The sequence below is a fragment of the Melopsittacus undulatus genome, chromosome Z (assembly GCF_012275295.1).
Source record: "Melopsittacus undulatus isolate bMelUnd1 chromosome Z, bMelUnd1.mat.Z, whole genome shotgun sequence".
Lineage (NCBI taxonomy): Eukaryota > Metazoa > Chordata > Aves > Psittaciformes > Psittaculidae > Melopsittacus > Melopsittacus undulatus.
The window spans coordinates 14,235,976-14,260,901 of NC_047557.1; the positions used below are offsets into that span (position 1 = coordinate 14,235,976).

Genomic DNA, 24,926 nt, shown 5'->3' on the forward strand with positions numbered 1-24,926 from the left:
TGCGCAAACAGAATACTACCAGAGAATGCCTGTAACTCCAGCAACATTTTTAAGTTTGCCTAAAAAGTCACTATCTCATGAAAACTCATCCTATAAATATTTCTGAAGAACCACAAATCAGCATGATTATGGTTGTTAAAATGTTAGTATCTGAGTGGAATCCCTGAGTTTGAAAATTAACATCATAGCACAATAACCTACATACACATTAAAAATTTACTTCTGCTGTACATACACAAAGGACTCACTGGACTGACCAAAATAACACTAGCCAAGGTAACTTTCTTGATACGTGTTTTTAGACCTTGTTTGTTTGATTTGGGTTGTGTTTGGTTGTCTTTTGGTTTTTTAGGGGTTGGTGGTTCTGGGGGTTTGTGGGGGGTTTGGGCTTTGTTTTTTTGAGAAGCCATCTTTGGCATTTTTCTAAGCAGAAGGCTATTTTTCTTCATGTGTCTGCTGAGAACATCAATATCTGTATAATTGTGTTTGGATTAGCAGATATTTCTGCAAACTTCTGCTTATAAAAACAAACACTTGTATTTGCATAACCTTTTAAGGCTTGTGTTTAAAAATATTTACCAAAGAACTCTGAATTTGAAGTTATACTCTAAAGTGATGTTTAGTTCCATCTTAAAGCACCATAACAGATTACATAAGGTCAGAAGAGAACTTATTAAAGCTTACAGCAAAATACACATTCACAAAAATACACTAACATTTTTAAATTTTTTTTTAGTTCTAGCAAGAAAAAGCAATTCTATTTAAAAAAGAACTTACAATATTTCCACAAGAAGTTACACAAGTATTTCCAACATTTTACTTGAAGTAAGCTTTTCTAAGTTTGATAACTAAACTGGAGGAAGACAAAAATCATATTAAATACTAGATCTTAATTGTTTCTGCCACCTATGTTGCGTCTCAGGACAAATTTACTAATGTTTGCGTAAAACCACAGAAGTTCTGGAAACAAGAATCTAATTACTTGTGACTGTAAGAAACGGCCATAAAATACAGGAAAATTCCACTTGGAAGTACACACACAGGGCATTTTAATAGCAGGAAAAGCAATGTTACAGACACATATACACAAACACAATTAACATAAATGTTTATCCTTAAATCCTGATGCTACATCAAAGGCATGCTCTAAATTCTGTAGGTGCTCATTTTCACTTAAAGTGCTTTCTGCAAGTCCAGTGATATTTGGAGGTATTTTTACTCTATGGGGAATATACGTAAGAAATGCTTCAAAGTGAATAATCTATTTCTGATTTAACCCAGAATATTTGTAAGGTATATGTTTGAATTCGGGAATTTAAACTCATTAGGGAAGCAAAATATTAGCTCAGAAATAAAGTTTAGTTAATTGCACTTAGAAAAATTAAAGTACCCTAGTATTACTCTAGTGTTCCTTACTACTTACCATATTATGATGCTGTCATACGTAAAACCTAGCTTTTCTTCAGCATGGCCAATATTACAAAGCAGCTGAAAATAAAAAAAAAAAAGAAATAAAACAAAACACAAAACATGTATTATTTGTAACTCTTTCAAAATAATTATGTAAAACTGTAGATATCTCGCAATACATTCAAAGAAACCTGAGGAATTTCATTCATGGCAAGGAGAAGCATACCAACTTCAGACTTCCCTGAGAATTTCTGCTGTCACTTTTCTGTTCCTATATACATCTTTTGCACACAAATTTGTGGCCTCCTATACTACCAGAAAGCTTGCACAATTGTGTTAAGTGCCTATTGGTCAGTTTTTCAACTCCAAGTAGCTAGTTTGGCAACTGGTAACCTGAAAAGAGATGAGAGAGACTGAAGTCACATATGCATTCAAGAAGAGTGAACTTTCAGCTAAGAGTTATGAAGCAAAGATTGACACTGCTGGTCTACTATTATGTTTGGCTACAGCAGCAGAGGTGTCAAGGAAAAAAGATTAAAATCAGAAGGCACTGCCAATAATAAGTGTTCTGTAACTGATATTTGGCCTAGCATGCCATCAGTTCCATAGAACTTGTACCTCTGAAAAACACCAGTACAAAGGCTGAATTCATGCACACAAAACAGCACCTATCTAATATTGCAAATTCTGAACATTTCAACTGTATCTATCCATTCTGAACACAAGACTGAAAATTTATAAGTGTAGCTTTTACGTTTAAAACCAATTTCAAAAGGAGGAACATAGTGTATGCCAATGCTTTAGCCTCCTAAGGGAAAAAAACAGTCTCTTCTGTAAGAAGAGCTGATGCTGTTCTCCTTTGCAAGAGCAGCAAAGAAATCTCACTTACTACCCCTAGCTAAAATGCTAAAATACTTATCACATCCAAATCCCAAAGCACTTTTCCAAGCACTTGCAAAAACTCAAGTGACTAACACTGATTGCAATAGCTTTGCACTTTGTCCTCTCTTTTCTAAACAGGCACGTGTGCAGTTCTAAGCCAGCACAATATTAACAGCTTCTCCTCAGTGAGGAACTCAGGAAGTGTTTGTGCTAACTAGTGAAAATATTAGAATATATTAGAACATACCAAAACCTGTGCCACATTCTTTGTATGTATTTACTGCTAACAATAATAAAAAAAAAACTAAACAGTTAAAGTAAGGCTATTGTAAGTTCAAATATTAAATGTATTCCATGCTTCCGTTCTACTTTTCACGTTCATCTGAAAAAACAGTATATTGCAGAAACTCTGCTTTTAATTAAACCTATTTTATTAGCTTGATGGTTTAAATTCAAACAATACTTTGGTTTATGTACAACAAGTACAAATTCTTCCAAGGATCACATCACATTTTAAGGTACAGCTTTTTGTACTGTGAGAAAAACGGATAACGATCATGCTGAAATCCAACACTGTTAATGACACAGATTATTAAATTGGCCTGGATCAGCTCCACATCTGGGTTCAAACAATCTCGGTTAATTGAAGTATTTTGGATTTTGCATTTTTCTTAACAGTGGCTATAATCAGAGATGATTATAAAACAGAAGGCAAGTTATGTATTTTTTTTCTACACCATTCAAATTTACTTGATAATAAAAGACAACTGGTGTATTAACTGGTTATGACAGTCTGTCACTTCCTAGCATCAATCTATCTTTATGCCATGTTGTTGGGCTGCCTAAGGCCACCACTGCTGCTTTAGCATTTCTATTGGCATCTTATGAACTGTAAAAATTGGCTGGCAGAGTGTAAGCAAAACAGTGTGAGAAGATAGCGAGTAAAAACAGTTCATTGTTCAGTTTCAGACAAGTACATCAACAGTTGTTTAGGCTAATCATTTATACATCTAAACATCTGCCCATCATTCCACCCCAGCACAAAGGAGAAATCCTCATTTAACATCCCACATTATTGTCAACAGTGTTTCTTTCCTACTTTAAAAACTCCTACAGAATCGCAATTTTGATGTAGGAAAAAGCATTCTTGAGAAAGCTGCTAGTTTGTGCAGTACTGCATTCCTGAAGCAAGTCTCCCATCACTGCAGTCACCACTGTTTTTCATCTTGAGCAGTCCAGAAACTAAAGCAGCTGTGTTCCAAGAACCCACCTAACTTGCTGCTAATGAACATTCAGTCCACTGGATCATCTCTAGTCTAGTTATCAGTAACACTCTTACCAAATACATATAGTGAGGTTACTCTTACCAAATATATATAGTGAAGTTACTAGTTCCTCAATACCAACTGTTTTCTTCTATATGTGCTCCCACGGCACACATCCCTAACTGACATAGAAAGAAACTCAACAACTTAACCTTATCCTGAAATTCAAACATGGTCATATAACCTGATGACAGTTACAACTTTCACTAAGTTTAACTGCTTTGTGGATGCAGCTATCTAAATGTGTTGATAATTATTATCAAAGTGTCTGATGATGCCTATGAACACATGTGAAACATTTCAGAGAATGAACAGATATAATGCCTAAAAAAAGGAAAAAAAAAGCACAAGACTATCTTTTTTTAGCTATTAGTTTATTCTCATTCCAATGGACCACCATTACTTATGTATTAGCTTTCTTTGCAATTTACACACAGTAGAGTACTGTGTGCAGTTCTGGTGCCCTCAACATAAAAAGGACATGGAACTGTTAGAACAAGTCCAGAGGAGGGCCACAAAGATGATCAGGGACTGGAGCACCTCCCGTATGAAGACAGGCTGAGAAAGTTGGGGCTGTTCAGCCTGGAGAAGGCTGCGTGGAGACCTCATAGCAGCCTTCCAGTATCTGAAGGGGGCCTACAGGGATGCTGGGGAGGGATTATTCATTAGGGACTGTAGTGATAGGACAAGGGGTAACAGGTTGAAACTTAAACAGCAGAGGTTTAGATTGGATATAAGGAAGAAATTCTTTACTGTGAGGGTGGTGAGGTGCTGGAATGGGTTGCACAGGGAGGTTGTGAATGCTCCATCCCTGGCGGTGTTCATAGCCAGGTTGGATAAAGCCCTGGGTGATATGGTTTAGTGTGAGGTGTCCCTGCCCACGGCAGGGTGGTAGGAACTAGATGATCTTAAGGTCCTTTCCAACCCTAACTATTCTATGATTCTATGATTCTAAGTACAGGATTTCCAGCTATAAAAGGCTTTAAAAGACAAACAGCAAGATCAGAATTCAAAATGTTTCAGTAATTTGAAAGGAGTGCCCAAACTTAGTAAGAAAATTAAATTAAACAAAAGTAAAGGATCCTTTAGGGTATCACAGAATCATAGAATAGTTAGGGTTGGAAAGGACCTTCAGATCATTTAGTTCCAACCCCCCTGCTATGGGCAGGGACACCTCACAGTAAACCATATCACCCAAGGCTCTGTCCAACCTGGCCTTGAACACTGCCAGGGATGGAGCATTCACAACCTCCCTGGGCAACCCATTCCAGTGCCTCACCACCCTAACAGCAAAGAATTTCTTCCTTGTATCCAACCTAAACTTCCCCTGTTTAAGTTTTAACCCATTACCCCTTGTATGAATATGACACAAACACTGAAGCAAGTCCAACAGAGAAAGAAAAGAGGTCCTGAAAGCATTCAGAATGGTAAATATAAAAATGAAATTCAAAAAGAGACAAGTTCCTGCAAACTATAAATTAAATGAACTAATGTGATGCAATTTCACAAATAAACCAAACCAAAAAGAATAATTTTTACCCTTAGAAATAGTTATAGGACTGCATTATGTTTGAGATTAATATTTTCATCATTTCCCAAGCTGTTCTCAAAACTGTAAAATTTTGGGTTCAACATTTTAAGAGCAGACAATCTGGGAAAAGTAGAACAGAAGAATGCACAAGGCAGCTAAAAAATGTACCCACTACACCCATGAAGGCTAAGACATTGGGTTCATTTAGTCCAGGTGGAAAAAAAAAAAAGTGAGGTTGGGTTGATGTATGTTTAAAGGAGGAAAAAAAGGTCATGAAGCTGCTATAAAGAAGATACTGTTCAGCTTTTGATACCCTCAATGTTTTGGGTATTTTTTCTGTTATAAATGTCTGGTCTTAAAAACATCATAAGGAAAACTTTGCCTCTTTCATCTTATTTAACATTCAAACAACATTAAGCAGGTCAATGATTCTGGCCCAAAATGCAGTAATTTTTTTAGACGTCTGAATTCCTAATAAATCCAACCAACTGTCATATGCTTTACTGTAACATTAAACAATTAACGTGCATGTCATTGTAGTCTAAGTTTGTAGGCAAGCAATACCAGAATATTAAAATCTGTGTTCAGCTACACATTGCCATATTTCATGAAAATGTCTGCGGATTATCATATCATGTAAATGCCTGGAATAATGCAAATATGTTTATATTTCCATACAAATATATCTTGCAAAAGGTATTTATTTTTATATATACACAATTAAATGCTGCTTAGTTCTATATATACACACAAATACACAGAAAATACTTTGCTTGTTAAAACTTCCAACAAGTCAACTCTAAAATTGAAAATGTTTGATACAACAGTAAATGTATGGTAATAGCACAGACTTTTTGGGAGTATGATTTAATATTAGGACAAAATGGTACTTACACTAGGCCAGACAGTGACTAACTCACAGTGAAAAGTTTTTTTTTATGTTTACTGTCAGCTATGAGCTTTTCATGCTACTTGGATGAGTCATAGCAATATGAGTAACACATCAACATGTCTTGGAAACAGTAGCTCAAAACAACAAAACCACAGGAGGTCAACAGCATACACAAGCTAAGCCCACACCAAGACCATTCAAATTTATATTTAACAGCATAGTCACAGCTATTACTAGGTAAAAGCAGGATATTAGTCTGTGCATCCACATGTAATTATTACACTGCAATTTTGAAGATAGAGTTTCAACAATCACCAATAATATTTATGAGAAGACTACTCAGTAGATTCTAGTCTGAAGAGAAGCCTCTACTGAAATTGTGGACTCTGGACTTATTAATTCTCCAGGTTTGTTCCACATCTGAATGCCCCTAAGCAGTTGTGTTTATATCTGCTACAAGATTCATCTTGAGATTTCAAGTTTTGCCCATTGTGGTTTAGTTACATGGATGAATGTTATCGTCAGTAAATACTACATTCAGATTCTAAGATACCTGGGTTTTGCAGAGGACAAATGAGACTCTAAAATGACGGACTATGAATCAGACTGAGACAGAATCAGTGAAAGCCTCTATCACCCCAAACTCCATCTATACCTGTATAGTGAAATTCAGCAGCATAGTCAAAACCTAACAGATATAAACAGCAGAAAAGTAGAGACACATTAAATAATGATGAATTCGTTTTTGGAAGATTTAGAATATTATTTACCATACCACGTTGCCTAGTCAATTGCTATGCTTAAGCTAAAATGAATTAAGGTTCATTTTGTCTGTAAAAAAAAACCTTCTTTATGAATGAAAGATAGAAATCCCTATAAATACCACCTGTGGATCTTTTCTTTTTTTTTTTCCTGTTCATTATCTAAATACACTTTCAGTTTTAAAAAAGATATAGAGGATCCCTCAGAAGCTAACAGTGGGATAAACCTTCTATAATAAAGGATTCTAAATAAATAGTTCAAAATGTATTTTCCACTAGGTAAATATAATTGTACAGCTCTTTCTGGTTTTCAGTCATTTATCACTTACTACTTCTCATGGGGGTGGGGAAAACCCCAAACAAGTAACCATGATGTTTTGGTATTAATCAGCAGAAGCTGGGAAACTTCAAGGTGCTCACCCTATGTAGCTGGCCATATAAATGAAACATTGGTAATCCTACTCAGCTTACTGAAGCCAAAGGCACATACCAAGCTTGTGAACTGCTGTGACAACTGAAGGTATCACTGACCATTTATTGGAGGTCAAATCCTCAAACAGTTTTCATTTCAGAATTCAGGTTAGCTTAAAAAGTCATACAGTTGGTTTGAAAGGAACAAAATTATTTTTGTCTAACACAGGTTAGGTTGTAATCTTGCCCACAAACTGCAGCTTCACTTATTTAGGTGATGAGCACCAGATGAGGAAAAAACTTTCTAAGTTTTCCACTGCTCAACATTAAAACATACCTTTCCACAGCCTGAGTATCACCAGACTGGGAATGATAATTTCTTAGAGCAGAAACCTTACAGTGCCTGATGGGTAAAAACAACCTACGTTCTGCAGCCAAAGTGTCAAGAATGTGAGCAGTAAGGTTTTTATTAAGAAGTTATTAGGTAAAACTTGATGAATGAAATGCAAGTTTTTCTAAAGCATCATGTTAAGCTTACTTTGCACAGTAAGCATGAGTGCTGTGGGGACTTGGCTATTACTTGTTAACGCTTTTCTTGAAGGGACAGACAAATGAAAGGGAGTTACGCCAATTAGGAATGCAAGCTTCAAAAAAACTACCTGTCTTATGGTATTATCCTTGCAGACAAAGTAACAAATTCTGCTGATCATTATCATTTTAATGAATTTTATATATTTAACTTCTGCATAAAAACTGGAGTCTAGCTCAGTAATTTCTGAAGGGTAATTTGCCCAGAAGAAGCTGTGGCTGCCCCATCCCTGGCAGTGTTCAAGGCCAGGTTGGACAGGGCTTGGAGCAACGTGGTCTAGTGGAAAATGTTGCTGCTCCCGGCAGGTGGGTTGCAACCACATGAGCTTTAAGGTCCTTCCAATCCAAACCATTGCGTGATTTGTTTCTTTCTCCTTAAGAAAATGGGGTAGAAGAAACAAACACCACCTCAAAAATCTAGTCCTCTTTCAAGGAAAGAGACCTGAAACTAACATACCTGAGACATCAAGTTTTATATTAATTTCAAGATATCTATCACAGTCTCCGTCAGGAAAATGCACATTAATTTACATTGTTTTTACATCAATACACAAATTTTGCTTCCCCGACCAAAAAAGTAGAACAGTATTTCTTCCAAATGTGAGATCTGCCCAGCCTTTGAAGGAAAAATCTGGGCCAGTGGGCAGCAACTGCTTAGACTGGTGCTGACATTTTCTTTTAACAAGAATAGTATTTCCAGCCGGAGAGTTACATTTTATATATTTTCTGCATTACTTTATCAGAAATATGCTATTTAAAATTTTTGAAAGGTCCTTTCCTGTCTACAGGACAAATATTCTAGACAACTTTCAAAAATGCATCACAAAATGGAAGAATTTACAAAAAATCAAGTTCATCTTCAACGTTATTCCAAGACATTATACAAGCATCTCAGGTCTCAGCACATCTATGTTCCCCACACTCCTATTTCACGAAGGGGGAACTGAGGCTATTTCAATTCATGGTAGAAGGCCAGAGTGCAAAAAGGAAATAAAACTATCTCCCCCAAGCTCCAGGCTTTCACTCTTAACCACTGGAATAAAAAATACAGAATTGCTCCAACCACAAGGCAGATAATACAGTACAATTTGCAACCTTCACCTACTTTCATAACTGCACTTAAAACTCAAACAAAAATACAGAGTTTTCAAAAGGAAACATACAAGGCAAACATTTATAAAGCAGATATTCCAGGGAGATGACTGTAAGAACAAGTGTTCAACATTAAATAGAGTAGGGTGATTCTCACATATTCACAATCACACCCAGGTTAGGAACTATAGTCTGTCTTCAAAAGTAATACTTCACATTAGCAAGTGGGTTTTCCACAAATTCATACTTCCTTGCCAGTCATAACTCCAATTTATGAAAACCTTCCTTGTGTTTTTGTAAGTATTTTCCATTTTTAACACCAGGTTAAACATAAAGAGCATATTCATCAAATATTCAATTATTAAATAATTCAATTTTTCAAAACTATCTTTTTAAAAGAGTTTTTGGTTCATCCTCTGATTACAATATGCATCTTTAAAACTTTACCACGTCCAAGGGGGCTTAACATACGATTTTCAGTAGTAAAATCAACACGATTTTAACATCCATAGCTTTGAATATTGCCTTTTCACTGGGAACCATGAATCTGGAAATCTAATCCAGCTGTTTAATTTTAAGGCAACTACAGAATTTGGATGCACTCACATTCAAAAGTTTTCAGGTTAGCACAAAAAGGAAAAAATTATGCATCAGCCTTTTCTATCAGAATAAAGGGATTTCTTGCAACACAGTTTGGAATCTCAGTAAAAACAGCAACATTTTGTCAATTGTGGATGTCTGATAGATAGAACTAGGCAATGACCCAAACAAGAGATTTCACTATAACTAATTTCAGTTTCTCAGTGAATGCTGTGAACCTACATGCGCCCTGGACCAACTCAGGAAATGGAGTATTTACAGATTTGTTATAATGCACTAGAAGATAGATTTATTTACTAGTGATTTTGTCCTCAGTACCTCCTGCTAACTGAATCACAAATAATACCACTGAAGAGCTGTTCAATCTTACAAGGAGTGCTTTTAACAGCCAACAAGCATGTCTACTTCAACGTCTATGCATTTTGTCTTTCTCATACCAATTGGTCCCTCAAACCATCCCTGAGCATTTGTTATTTCACCTGAAATTGCCTCAAAAATGTCAAGTAGCCTCCTGGTTATCTTACTTAATGATTCATTACTAGCTTTTAACCTTAATTTTCCCACAAAATTCTCCTCAACTACCTTGTTGCTTGGCTACCACTGATTGCAGTATCATCTTCATGCACACTGCCACATCTGTAGTGCTCTGTCGGAAATGTGTACAATTCTTTCCGAGTTTCAGTCCACCCATTAAGGTAATACTCACACTGAAGCTCAAAAATGTCTCCTAGCTCATGGACTAGGAACATTTTTTCCCTTGTTTTATAAACGGAACGCTGGTCCAACCACAACCTTTCAGTATGCTACAACAAGCACCATTTTCCTAACTCACTACGGATCTCCCATCAGCTCTCTCTGCTCCTTTCTACAGGTTCCTCACTGACAAAAAAACAAATAATAAAATATGGTACTTGTTCTACTTCTGAAGGCCTTTCCTGGCCTCTTTCTTCAGCCTACACTCTCATCCTGCAGTAGGTTTTTAATTCTTGCCTCCTGTCAACTCGAAATGACAGCTTCCAACATATACATTGTACTTTCAGGCAAGTACTTGTCACATTCCTATGATCTGGAAGCATGCATTTGGAAAAAGCACCTCAAAAATCAACAATACAGACTAGAAATCACCCCTTTAATTCTTTTTTTCACTGGAAAACTGCAGTGGAAGTTGCTGTTACTATTCTGTTAACATCCTAACCACCATATCATACTCATTGATAGAGTCCTCAACCTTACCACACTGTCAGTTTACATCAATGGAGTTGGCATTTCACATTTTTGAGTTAATTCTGTGAAGCAGGAATCAATGTTTAGCTTTTGTGCAACTTAACCCACCATTTGTTTTATGACACCATTTAAGCTCTTACCTTAGTAAAATTATTCAAGTGACCTAGTTTTCTCATATTTGAAACACCTTGCAATTTGGCTACATTTTGGAGAATCTCTCTCATATTATCAGAGGGTTCTGCAAAAGAAAACAGGTTATTAGCAAATACAGTTGAAGAAAAAGTAAAAAATCTACACATGCACTCAACATGAAGTTTTCTAAATGTAACAGCTCTCTCCAGCCCTTAATAAAGGACGCTATTCATTTTCACCTCAAGAAGGACCAATTTGATCTATGTTTAGAACCAAAATCAGGCATACGAAGTTCTCTAGAATGAAAGCTAAAGCACACAGAAAAGAGAGACTTCTATTTTAAAGCAAAATTTACTTAATATATTCCGTTTACAATTAACAAAGATATTCATTTAGCATATAAAATTCCAATCCTAACGTCTCGTTACTGAACAGCTTTATTCGTAACCCCCTTGTCATTTAAAGACATCAGTAAAAAGATAGCATGTTACTGCTGCACTTGACTTTTTTCCCTCCTGACAAAGGGTTGGTGGGATTTGGGGTAAACAAGGCTCTTTTCTGCTTTCCATATTAACCTCCCTCTACATCACTCTAAACTATAACTAGAGGGCTAGAACTTTTGAGTGACATGGGAAGTGAACTACAAGATATATGGGGACTAGGAATGTCATGCCCTTTCTTCCTCAGTGTCCACTATCCCAATGGCAAAAAAACCTCAACTAAAACTACAAACAAGGATTCAAACACCAACTGATGACCTTGCATTCCAGTCTCGGAAATGGAAAAGGGTTACCAAACACGGTGAGAAGAGACAATATTGCTCCACCTTTGGGAATAAGGCTGGGGGGAGTTGCAGCAGAGTGGGCCAAGCAGCACAGAGTACAGAGTGAGGCTGGGCACAGAGAGCTGCACACAGAACTACTGAAACACAAACTGCAGTAAGCTCTGTACACTGTGGTATTGTAGCAGGACAGTCTTCAAAGGGAGAAGGATTAACTGCAGGATTCTTGTGCAGTCTTGGATCAAGTAGACATTGTATTATAGGCACAACAACAATGCTATCAACAGTGCTGTAGCTTGAAATAAATGACATATCAAGGCTATGCTGCAGATGTGAGCTCTTAAAAAGTATCACATTACCAAAAAAGGAGAAAAAAAAAACCCAAAAACACCTCATTACATAAAATGAAGTCTTTAGAAAAAGCTGGAAGAGTCCAAACACCAGACATCTGGAAAGCAGCAAAGAGAAGGGTTTAGTGTGCGATACCCCACACTAGCTTCAGTAAAAGAAACTTGCTTCCTACTGCAGTGTGAACAGCTATGGCTGAATTTATCCTTAATCCCCTTGTAATACAGCTGAATTTGCAGAAACCACATAGTTTTTTATTTCTCTGTTTATCCTGAAAGGATATTCGTATATTTTTCATAACACAAAAGAAATCAGAAGTGTCAGAGATGTAAAGAAAGCACCTCCTTCACCATCTCTCTATAAATGAAGCTAAGTTTTTAATCACTTTATGCAGTTAAAAAACTTTAAAAGACAACAAATTTGAAAAAGCAGACATAACTAGCCATCTCATCAGGATACACACATAAGACAAGACCCTTTTATGTACTACCATCAAGAGTACAAGACAGTATTTAAAGAATAGGACACCCAAATTAAGATGTGTAAACCTGTAAATGCATTGTAGTCAATGGAGATCTTGTCTATCAGCCAATGAAGTTGAAAGCAGTTTACCTGCTTAGCTGCAAGATGCCTACTCAAGCATAAGGGGAATCAGTTACATTGACTACACTGCTTATAACAAAACATTAGCACATGTAGACATGCTATTGCCACAACACATACTCATGACTTTTTGTAAAGGATCAGTGAGGGTAAGTTGTCAGTTGTTGGATACTCAGCCACAAATGCAGTCTGAGCTACCTTGCACTGCAGAACAGTAAGCATAGTGAAACTGTCATCCAGTAACCTTGAACTTAAATTGGAACACATGCATGCACCTCTTTGAATCCCCACAGCCCAGCCACTGAAAATAAGAAATCTGATACTATCACAGAAATTAGAGACAGTGAAAATCTTACTAGATCCATCCCAAGTTCAAGATTCCTCTGCAGAGTTTACTTTTCCAGGGCTTAACTCAGTTTGAAAGGTTTGCAATAGCATAAGCCATAAAAAAGGAGAACAAGAGAAACACTAAGAACAAGCAAGTTGTGACAGCTACAGCACTACAAATAGTCTAAACCACAGCCCCTAATTTCAAGGGAACATAACAAGAGAGGAAAATTTGTCATAATTTGGTTTCTTTATAATACAGTTTGGCTGATTTCTATGCTTTGGCCTGCCTTAGGTGACGGCAGGGAGGGGGGGTACACCCTCTAGAACGTTCTACTTCAATTCTCTGGACAACAAGTAGCAACAATAACTTTCTAAAATTACTAGAAATATGTTTAGAAGTTTTAATTTTCTAAGTGCAGATGGCTACATACTTCAGGTAAACCTCTACCGAAACACAGCTCACTATGCGGACAAGACAGATCACAAAACCTCTTACATGTCGCTGGCAATGAACTCTTACATTCAGCTACCTGATAAAGTGAGCACTAATGCAGAAGGAAGCAAGATGTGCTGTGCAGAAAGGCAGCCCATTGGGATATGAAGAAATCAGGACATGACAATGCTACCATTTCCCATGTTGACAAATCTGTATCAATGGCAGACCTTTATAATGAGGCCGCCTAATTAAAATGCGCACTAAAAACACTTTACATCTGTGTGAAAAGCTGCAGTTACAGCAGTATCTCTTCACACAGCCCTCTGTGCTGAAAGAAATTCTCATTTCTAGAGGAACAGAAAAGTTTGAGGAAAGCAATCTTCGTAGTGTTTAGCAGAGCAGCCAGGTATTTCCCAGAAGCTTCACTAACAATGAAGTAATTTGAAGAAAAGTGGGGACTACAGTGTACGATGCACAACACTGGGAAAACTGAGAACACAACAGATGTTTCCACTGGTAAATCAATAATATGAATACAACACGTTGGCTGCCTCAGAGTTTGATTATACTAACAGCACTACTGCTGCAGATAAAACACAATGGTAAGGAAATAAATATCCTCTAATAGCATACTACTTCAGAAAGAACTAAGACTGCAGAAGCTTTTTCAGTCAAGTATTGCCAGTTCAAGTCTTGTTTTAAACCTCAGAACCACCTTCTTGCAAAAAACATCTTTCAAGAAAAGTTAACAAAAAAAAATTGTGACATACTAACTCCAAGGAAAGACTGGCTATCCTGTTTTTCCCCTTTTGGTGATTCATCATATATTAGAAAGAAGTAGAAAATGTACTTAGTTACTGAAGCATGACTTATCTTTATTAAAAATAAAGCCAACAGAGAAGGTAGGCAGGCTTAATGAAACTCCACATGTGGCAGATGTAAAAAAAAATGTAACAAAACAACACAACTTCACAAATTCAGATATAGTCTCTTGCAAGTCTGTCCTTTCATTAAAATAGGCTTGAAAACTGACTAAATACGCTCTGGATTCTACCAACTAAGCCATGTGGCTTTCCTGTAATCAAAGTTTAGATCCAGCACTGCGTATCTTCCTGTCACAAAATCTCATGCAACAGCACTGAAGAACTTTGATTAATGCAGAAATGGAAAAAACATGGCACAAAATTAAAGTCATCTCCCAAAATAAGAAACATCATGGCCCAAACATTTCATTCTCAACAGCTCATGCTGGTGTTGACAAAGCCTTTTCATTTTTATTTGGCTGTTGGGGTCTTTCTTTTGTTTGGTTACATGATGGGTTTTCATTTGTGTGGGGTTTTTTTTGGTTTTTTTTTTAGGACCCCACTTCAGACCACTGCTGCTGAGAATTCTTAGCTCTGGTTAACCCTTAGTCTTGAGCTCTTCAAAAGTTTTTACTTTGCTATCCAAATGAAAGACAAAGATGATACTTGTAGTAATTTTAAGACTCCTCAAAAGTCTATTCTTTCCTGACTTACCTCATTTACTACTGATATGCTGACTCATAAAGAAAAATTTCTTCACCAAAAGGGCTGTCAAGCATTGGAACAGGCTGCCCAGGGAAGTGGTTGAGTCACCATCCCTGGAGGTACTTTAAAGACATGTAGACGTGGCACTCAGGGACATGGTTCAGTGGTAGACTTGGCAGTGTAATTTTTATGGCTGAACTCTTATGATTTTAAAGGTCTTTTCCAACATAAAGGATTCTATGATCTCGAGCTGGCCCATAGCGAAAGACGAGTATCTTCACATTCTTTGGCATGGTACTTCTTTAAGGGTGGAGCTGTGCAAAATGACTGAGCTGATGTTACTTCTTGTGCCAAAAGATGCACTTTCCTTCTCTCTATTCTGTCCCACTATATGATACACCCTATCCTTTACACTACTCCAGCAGCTATCAACTTCACATTAAAATAATACTAACTCAGCAGCATACTTTTTAATTCTTTAGCTATGTTAGTTTTCTGCTGTGCTATGAGTCAAACTAAAGTCTTACAAAAATCCATGCAGAAGTGGCTGTGCTAACAAGCCATTCACAAGCAGAGTGGTAGAAGTGGGACATATCCTTTCCAGAAGGCACTTATTAGAAAAAAAGCCAGACTCTTTTTTTCCCTTTTAACGTGCACTTTACACTTGGCATACTGTCCCCACTGATGTATACAAAGCCACTTTGCCTCAAATCTCAGCTGAAAACTTGATATGTACAAACATTTCAAGCCAGCATACTTATATTCTGCAACAACAGCTTAGCTTCCTGATCATTACTGTCTCATTTACTGCATACCTGCTTTCTTTTTTGGACAGCAAGCACTTTCAAGTAGCAGGTATCCATTCTGTGCATTTCTCATACACCAGTTTCTTACCCCCAACTGTTTGCACCCATTAACATCCAGTGCATATAATGATAATCTTCAGCACAGAGTGCAACACTGGTGTTTTTAAAATCCTATCCTCAAGAATTCCATGATTCTCTATGACTCAAAGTAATCCACAGACGTATATACATTAAAAGTCTTGAAAGTTGTGCTGTTGATTTGTTTTTGAACTCTCATAACCTTTTAGGGCTTGAATCCTTTTTTCACCCCTAAAGGACTGTGACATTGCTCTTCCCAGTGAGAATCATGATGCATTCTGACAGATCCTATTCTCCCAAGAATACCACAGAGCTCCAGCTATACAAAACAGCCAGCACTGCATCTAATGCAGGGATGAAACAGGACCAGCAATAGCTGTATTAGCACAAATGACAACCTTTTTCCCCTGACAGATTTAGCAGGATTGTTTGACAACATTCAGTATACTAGCAGCATGCCAGTTAACTATTTTATTATGCATATGTGAACAAAAAAAAACCCAAAAAACCACCCCCCCCAAAAAAAAACCAAAAAAGCACAAGAACAAAACAAACACCCCCCCCCACAAACCAACATAACAAAACCAAACAAAAAGAATGGTAGGCTCTAGCACACAAATAATTTAGGAACTCTGAAGTCACGCATAATGAGTTAAACTGAGGTATGTATAATTTATGTGCATCATCTGGTAGATGCTAGGACAGTATCTACATACAGTAGGTAAACTCAAGTGAGAGGCTGCACTAGCAACTATCATACCTACTGAAAATACAGTGCCAAAAGTGAAATAAGAGACTAAATTTGCCTAAAGACTCCCGTTAAAGGAGGAAGTTGTACAGATCAGCATTTCATCATTGATTAAGAATACAAGAGATATCTTTCTCTGACTGAAGGAAATAAATGGATGATCCTGGTGAACTTGCTGTACACCTCTACATTAGAAATTTTTAAAGTCCAAGTGATAGGCATCCATATGCTACAAAGCTGCTTTTTGTGGCTCATTAAACTACATACTGCCAAAATTATGCAAGTTGAGCGGAACACTCACCAACTAGAAACATGAATGCAATTTCTTCTATTCCAACTGAAATAGCAATTAGTTATCAGTTAATAAAAGCAATGAAATATTAGAAATCAGGTTGTTAAAGGTGTCTATCTAAGCCTAGATGAGAAGTAATCAATCTGCTAAGACACTTTTTACCTTCAATAATGAAATCAAATAACAATGAGGAGGCATATCCTGCCATCATCAATTTGCTTAAAAAATAATCAGGACTATTATTTAATATCTCATAACATGGAGTATTCTTAATTTACATCTAATTCAAAATGTGGAAACTGCACAGAAAAACAACCAAGTTCCGAGAACAATGGGAGAAGAGAAAGCAACAAAAAGCAAACTGCACAACAGACATGACTCCTGAATTATTTATATTGATGCACCAGCTCCACTGTGCCAGACTGAAAAAAACTTAGTGAACAATTTACATTCAGCCTGATTTTCAGAACCCCAGTACTATAAATGGAGATACACCTTCACTCTAGACATATGAAGTAAAAACATACTACAAACAGTTGCTCGTATCGAGTTTATACAGTTACTATTATGATGAAATAAGTACTGAATACTAAGCCAGACAGACATCCTCTATGATCACTGTTAAAATGCTTTTATCACAGCTGAACCAGTAAAGTGAAAAATACCTTGCACTGGTATAGTGTGATGCTTATGTTTCACACAATCACAGAAACCCAAGGGTTGGAAGGGACCTCAAAAGATCATCTAGTCCAACCCCCCTGCAACAGCAGGGTAACCTAGAGTACATCACAGGAACTTGTCCAGGCAGGCCTTGAATATCTCCAACACAGCAGACTCCACAACCCCCCTGGGCAACCTGTTCCAGTGCTCTGTCACTCTTACAGTAAAGAAGTTCTTCCTGATGTTAACGTGGAACCTCCTATGCTCCAGTTTACACCCATTGCCCCTTGTCCTATCACTGGATATCACTGAAAAAAGCCTAGCTCCATCACCCTGACACCCACCCTTTACATATTTGTAAACACTGATGAGGTCACCCCTCAGTCTCCTCTTCTCCAAGCTACAGAGACCCAGCTCCCTCAGCCTCTCCTCATAAGGGAGGTGTTCCACTCCCTTCATCATCTTTGTGGCTCTGTGCTGGACTCTTTCAAGCAATTCCCTGTCCTTCTTGAACTGAGGGGCCCAGAACTGGACGCAATATTCCAGATGCGGCCTCACAAAGGCACAGTAGAGGGGAGAAGAACCTCTCTTGCCCTACTAACCACACCCTTTCTAATGCACCCTAGGACGCCATTTGCCTTCTTGGCCACAAGGGCACATTGCTGGCTCATGGTCATCCTCCTATCCACCAGGACCCCCAGGTCCCTTTCCCCTTCACTCCTTTCCAGCAGGTCAACCCCCAACCTGTACTGGTACACGGGGTTGTTCTTCCCCAGATGCAAGACTCTACACTTGCCCTTGCTGAATTTCATCAAGTTTCTCCCTGCCCAACTCTCCAGCCTGTCCAGGTCTCGCTGAATGGCAACACAGCCTTCTGGTGTGTCAACCACTCCTCCCAGTTTAGTGTCATCAGTGAACTTGCTGAGGGTACACTCAGTTCCCTCATCCAGGTCGTTGATGAAAATAATAAACAGCACTGGTCCCAGCACCGACCCCTGAGGGACTCCACTAGTCACAGACCTCCAGCTAGATTCTGCCCCATTGACCACAATTCTCTGCCTTCTTCCTTTCAATCAGTTCTTGATCCACCTCACTACCTGATTGTCAAGCCCACACTTCCTTAGCTTATCTACGAGAATGCTGTGGAAGACAGTATCAAATGCCTTACTGAAATCAAGAAAAACCACATCTACCACTCTACCATCATCTATCCACCTAGTTACTTCATCATAGAGGGCTGTAAGGTTGGTCAAACATGACTTCCCCCTGGTAAAACTATGCTGGCTGTTCTTAATGATCCCCTTGTCCTTGATATGTCTAGAGATGGTGTCAAGATTAAGTTGTTCCATCACCTTTCCAGAGATGGAGGTAAGGCTGACCAGTCTATAATTACCCACGTCCTCCTTCTTGCCCTCCTTATAGACTGTCGCGACATCTGCCATCCTCCAGTCCTCAGGCACCTCTCCTGTTTCCCACGACTTACCAAAGATGATGGAGAGTGGCCTAGCAATGACCTCCGCCAGCTCCCTCAGCACCCGTGGGTGTATTCCATCCAGACCCATCGATTTATAGATGTCCAGATTGCATAGCTGATCCCTAACCCAATCCTCATCTACCAAAGCAAACTCCTCCTTTGTTCTGACTCCTTCTGGGGCTATAGGAATCTGGGACCCCCATGGAGAGTCTGCAGGAGTAAAGACAGAGGCAAAGAAGGCGTTCAGCACCTCTGCCTTCTTTATATCCTCTGTCTCCAGGGCACCCACCTCGTTCAGCAGTAGGCCTATATTGCCTCTTGTGTTAATTTTATTCGCCGTGTATTTGCTTATGTTTTGCAAAATAATTCTGATAAATTTTAGATTTAAGAAAACCCCACAATGTATAACGAATCTTAAAAATCAAGAGCATTCCCTTGAAAAGTGCAGGTGACCAAACTCAGCGATTTCTGCAGAATGTACCTATTTGATTCCTATCGCTTCCATGGGTAAATAATACAAAAAGCATTTTATTTTGAACACAATTACAATGAAGTTGTTCAAGTTCATGAAAACAGAAAGAAAACAAAAGCTTAAGAACTTGGATTATTTTCATTCTTGCTACTTAAAAAAACTGACTAGATTAAAGTGGTTCAGTAACGCAGAAAAAAAAAGCACTCTTTGTCTCTTTCATGGCAGTCAGCAAAGAAAGCAAAGCACTGTTCTTCCTCCATCAATCAGGTGGAAATTCACATTATTAAAAAGAAAAAAAATTGTCTAATGATTAGTAAGCAGTGCAAAAGACTATATCCAACGTAGGATCAGCAATCTCTAGAACCTCAGGTAAGAAGAAAGTCTTCTACCACGATTACGTTTAGGAGTCTAGTGCTTCCTACTTAGCTGTGTACATCTAACCTTCTGCAAGTAAAGAGGAAAGTCTGAATGCCTATCGTAACTGTAAAGATTTCTCTTTTGCAGATGTGCATAGAGTATTATAAATGGTAATTTTGTTCATGTTCTTAAGTATGGATAAAGATGACAGCAAATACTCATTCTGGTGTTGCAGTCATCCTGAAGCAAAGACAGCAGTTCAAATATGGACCACGTTCCAAATTACAGCGTTATTTCTAACCAAGAGCTTGAGATTATGTGTGTAGAAGAGCCATCCCTACATCCCCACATTTGGAATTATGCTAGTTATTCCCAGAGTGTGATCTTATATACCAAATTCGTAGACAATATTGCTTTACTGCTATAATTGAAATGTTAACAGCTTTTAGTCTAGCATTTAAAGCTACAGAATTATTACTTCAAGAGAAGCAGAGAACAAAGCCGAAGATTGGCCACAAATTATTTGGCATTGCTAAACCTAAAATAACTTTAGATTTTGAACACAGAAAAAACTGAAAGACCATTCCAAAGAATAGCTACAATGCTGATTTAAAAAATAATTCCATGTATCTTTTGATAAATTATTCTTTCACTGCTTTATAGCAGTACACAAACTACTGACCTACATGAGTTTCCCCAAAGACCAATAATAAAAATAGTATTAAAGTTAGGTACCAAGGCAGGTTTAAAAAACCCTGTTGTTTAAGTAACTTGCCGATTCATAGAGAACAAATGTTTGATTTAGTCCTCCCTTTATATTTACACTAGGTCCTCAACTCTCAGGAAGACATGATGTTAATGACAAGAATCGTAGCAATCATTCTTGGTATATACAGTCTTTATATACATGATGACTAAAACCAAGTGGTGATTACACTCTCCTAATAAAATTCTCTCATTACCACTTTGCATTAAACAGAAACACAAATTATTCCAGAATATGTAGTTACAAACTCTAGAAGAACTTTATCTAAAACTGTCAAAAGGAAGAGAGAAGGAAACAAGACAACAAAATGAACACAGAGGCACAAAATGCTGGAGGCTGGGGAACACTCCATAGCAGTGTGACTACATGTTTCTTTGCCCTGTCGTTGTACTCTCTCCTCTGCATCAATTATCAGCTACTTCAGAGACAGAACACAAGGCTGAAGCAGTACAGCTGTTCTTACACTCAAAAGCCAGTAAAAAGCTGGAGAATAAGGCTTTCCCAGATCAACAACACTGGTTATCTTGGTATACAAATCAAATTAATACTTTCCAAAACATCAGCTATAAATTTGAATGTTGAATGTGAGTTCTTCATAATGGCTTAGAAAATCATCTTCAGTTCCTCCAACCCATTTTCTTCTTTTTTTTTTCTGCCACCAATTCTGCATTCTGATCATGTATTCCTCTCAGCATTACCAAACTGACAATCAAGTTGGTAACACTATTACTGACATCACAAGGAAATTTGTGAAAGGGAGAAATATGATCGTATCTTCAAGAATATTCCTAATTAACATTCAGATTATTCTCTGCATCATTTTAATTTGTTCAAGAATCCAAACTCATAATGTTGTTCAGTTAAATGGCCCTTACAGATAAACTCCAAGCTGTCAGGAGGCAGCCACTGTTCCCAGAAATACCCTGTTACACAGGGTGTCATTTAAGAAAAAAAATAAAAGCCTAGCAACACTAGTGGCTGTATGATGACTTGGTTTGCCAATTAAGACATGAAGGCAAATTTGGCAAGACTTGGAAGAAGCAAAATAGTAACATGCTCAAATATTAATAAAGGTACACAACTAGAAAGTGCAAGTAATTCACAAACAGCACTAACTGCAGCAGGAAACCTTTAAACTGTGATGAAAGCGTGGTAAGACAACTACCCTCCTTAAAATGCTATAATCAGAAGATTTTAGAATAGTACACTGATGATGCTTGGGAGATCCAGTCCTTTGTACCAGAGACAGGACAGGTCTCATCTGCCTGTTGCTGTGACTGTTCAAGACTTTACTCTCTCTCCTGGAAAGATCATTTTCAGAAAAGGGACAGGAAGCACCATATTCATGAATTTCACAATATACAAGTGCAATTCTTTAAACACAGATGATACTTAATTTGATAGTCAATTTCAACTTAGAAAAATCTATCCTACTGAAGTAGCAAGCTAACCTAAAAAACTGAGATGGAAACACCCCATTTATGGAAACAGTAACTTTTTTCCATTTCTTTTCTTTACATGTCATTAAAAAAAAAAAAAAAAAAACAAAAAAAAAACCAGAAACCCCTCAGTAAGTCTACCTATGAGAATCACTCATGGTTTGCATAGAGGAGATGAGCACATACGAAATTCTGTACATATGAGGTTACTAAAGCTGAATTCTGACTTCACTGATGCTCATAAGGTAATAAAGGAAAAAGATTATACAGTAACTTTCAGGCAACAGCTGTTCTTGACAGTAATCTGTCTGTATGAAGCAGTTACTTAACATATGTATTTTTGTGTAGTGTGTACACTTCATGCAGAAAATCCACCTTTTATACAGCTGAAAAAAACCCACAAAAAAATCCCTGTATTGTTTACTACATTTTACATGAAGCAACTAATGAAATTATTCTTCGTTACTTTTATATTTTTTCCACAAATCAAGCCCATATTGTTTTGCTTTAAATACCTTACTTCTATTTACAAGTATTTCGGACTAATCATTCTACAGTCTTAAATCAACAGCTGTAGTTTATTTGTTGTGAAATTTATGTAGATGCTGTATAGAAATGCACCTCTCATTTTAACCACACTAATCAACAGCAGCCATTTCAAATACGGGTGAGTAGCTATTCCAGCTCATTTTTACTGTTTTGCCATCCTTTTTGTCTGAGACTCACAAGATTACTCAAAGTACCACTGATAAACAGCATGAATTTCTTTAACTACCCATCTCTCCAACTAAAAGGGAATTAAAAACTTTTGTGCTTTCCATTTTACATTACAAACAATGAAGTGTATTTAACTTCTACACAGTAACTAAAATAAATGCAGTAAAAGCAGCTTTATGAACTGCTACAGGAGCAGCTACCTGAATAAAAGGTCAGATGTCACCAAAACCACAGCTGTAAGTAGCACCTAGACCTAAAACGAGCTTAGTCAAGTCTAGATAGTGAAGAACAAAACCAGTGAATTTAGGAAAAAAATCTACTACTCAGACTAATTAATTAATGAACAATGTTCATTCCAAGGATATCACTGTTGTAGAATTTGGGAGATTTCCTCATAAGATTTAGTTACCCAAGCCTATTCATGCCACTGTTGAACTTGCTACACTGATGAATATAAAGAAGAATGTGAGTTCTACAGAGCTTTGAAGTATGTGCTAACAGTAAAATTTAGTCTCACAGCTAAGAAATACAACTCTTAAGTAGGGGGTTTTGTTCATTGAGCTTAGTTTCATTGTTTTGGTGTTTTTTTGGTTTTGTTGGATTTTTGGGGGAGGGTTGTCTAGTTTTGTTTTGTTGTTTCCTGTTTACTTGCCTTAAAAAAAAAAAAACAAACCATTTCTCTCTTATACATCTTTACCAGCATTCCTTCTCTTCACAAGATATAAAGATCTGGTGATCTTCACTGATCATGCTCTGAGGTTTTACTAACTCCTGCTTTTTTCTTAATTAATTCTATCCAAATTCTCCATCACTATAACAGGTGCTTAGCAAATAAAAAAAAATCCACTATGCACAAATACATTGAAGCTGCAGATTTGAAAACTAGAATAAAATATAACCAATAAAACAATGTGTCAAATATCAGTTAGCACATGTGTAGCAGTGTTATGGCACCTTCCCTTCTGTATCAGAAGTAATCACAGGAGTGCTGCTCAGTGTGCAAATTCATCTGCACTACGGTATAAGCATCTGCCTACCTGCCTGCAGTTAAAAACAGTTGCAATGAAAAGCAAACCTCTTATTTTATCTAACCTTTTGTGTAGCTATCATAGTCTCAAGTCACATGCTTATGCCTTAGTTGTAAGAAGCTAGCTGGTTTTAAAGTAGATGACTCGTGTCATTTATTATTTCAAAATAAGAAAGTCTCAGGCATAAATCTCTATTAGCATTTAAGATTAAAAAATTTACCTCATTTTTCAGTACATTCCACCGAACTAGTCAGTCATACATTTCAACATCAATTCTCAAGCCACACTGTGGCATTGTTCTTTTCTGCAGTATTTGGGTTTGGATGGATATAAACAGCTGGAAAACAGCAGTTTTTCATTATAACTGACTGTTTAACTTTTTTTCCTCAGCTGGAAAACTCCACCTGATGTTGAGCATCTCTCCTCTGTTATTAGGGGCAAACTTACGAGATTGATAGGTAATTGGTAAAGTATGCACGAAGGCCATGAGATTGAGCAAATAAGTGATGCATTTCTTTCTGGGAAGGCCATCGTTGACATAGCTTCCTTATTTACTGTAATTATGATGAGGGGTGTGTTTCTTTACACAGCATCTACACTGGATAGGCTCTGACAAAAAAAAAAAATCCTGAAACTAAGCATAGTGTTAATCTCAAAAGGGGGTGGGGTGGAAGGGAAAGGAGGGAAGGAAGAAAGAAAACTTAGGAACATTTATGACAAAGACTAAAACATTCATATCAAGAAGGCAGGAACTAGAGATATTGGTACTTCAACAGTTTCTAAAATTAATAAGACTCAAATGACCATGTGGGGTGTGGGGGACAGGGTAGGAAGCAGAATACTATAATGCTGTGGAAACACAGCATAGCTTAAACACCTAAGAAGATATTTATACCAATCCCAATGGCAGAATAATTTTGTCAAATATAAATAGGAACCACAAGATACTAGGACAGTCATTTTATTCTCTGTCCTCCAGAATGAGGGCTGACATTTGTTGAGCACTCTGCACCACAAAAGCAAAAAAACAAAGAACCCACCCACAAAAACAAATCCAGAGATGCTGCACACAAAAACTTTACAGACTGGTATGAATGTAGATCTTGAAAGACATGGTAGTGCCAAGCTCCTAGGGATATCTTAACACTAGGTAAGCAAGTTATAAGGTTTTTTAAGTTGCCTTTTGTTAAGTTTGTTCTTCATTAAAAACACTGTTCCTGTTATCAAGAAATAAA

General features: G+C 37.3%; 1 protein-coding gene across 1 annotated transcript in view; it reads right to left on the bottom strand.

The window, feature by feature from the left end:
• Positions 1-24,926, bottom strand: part of RICTOR (RPTOR independent companion of MTOR complex 2) — an 83,386-nt gene that overhangs the window by 52,674 nt on the left and 5,786 nt on the right. The window contains exons 3-4 of the mRNA XM_031051491.2: positions 10,857-10,954; positions 1,424-1,488 (exon numbers count right to left, since the gene is read on the bottom strand). Coding sequence (XP_030907351.1) covers positions 1,424-1,488; positions 10,857-10,954 — 163 coding nt within the window. The remainder of the gene's footprint in view (positions 1-1,423; positions 1,489-10,856; positions 10,955-24,926) is intronic.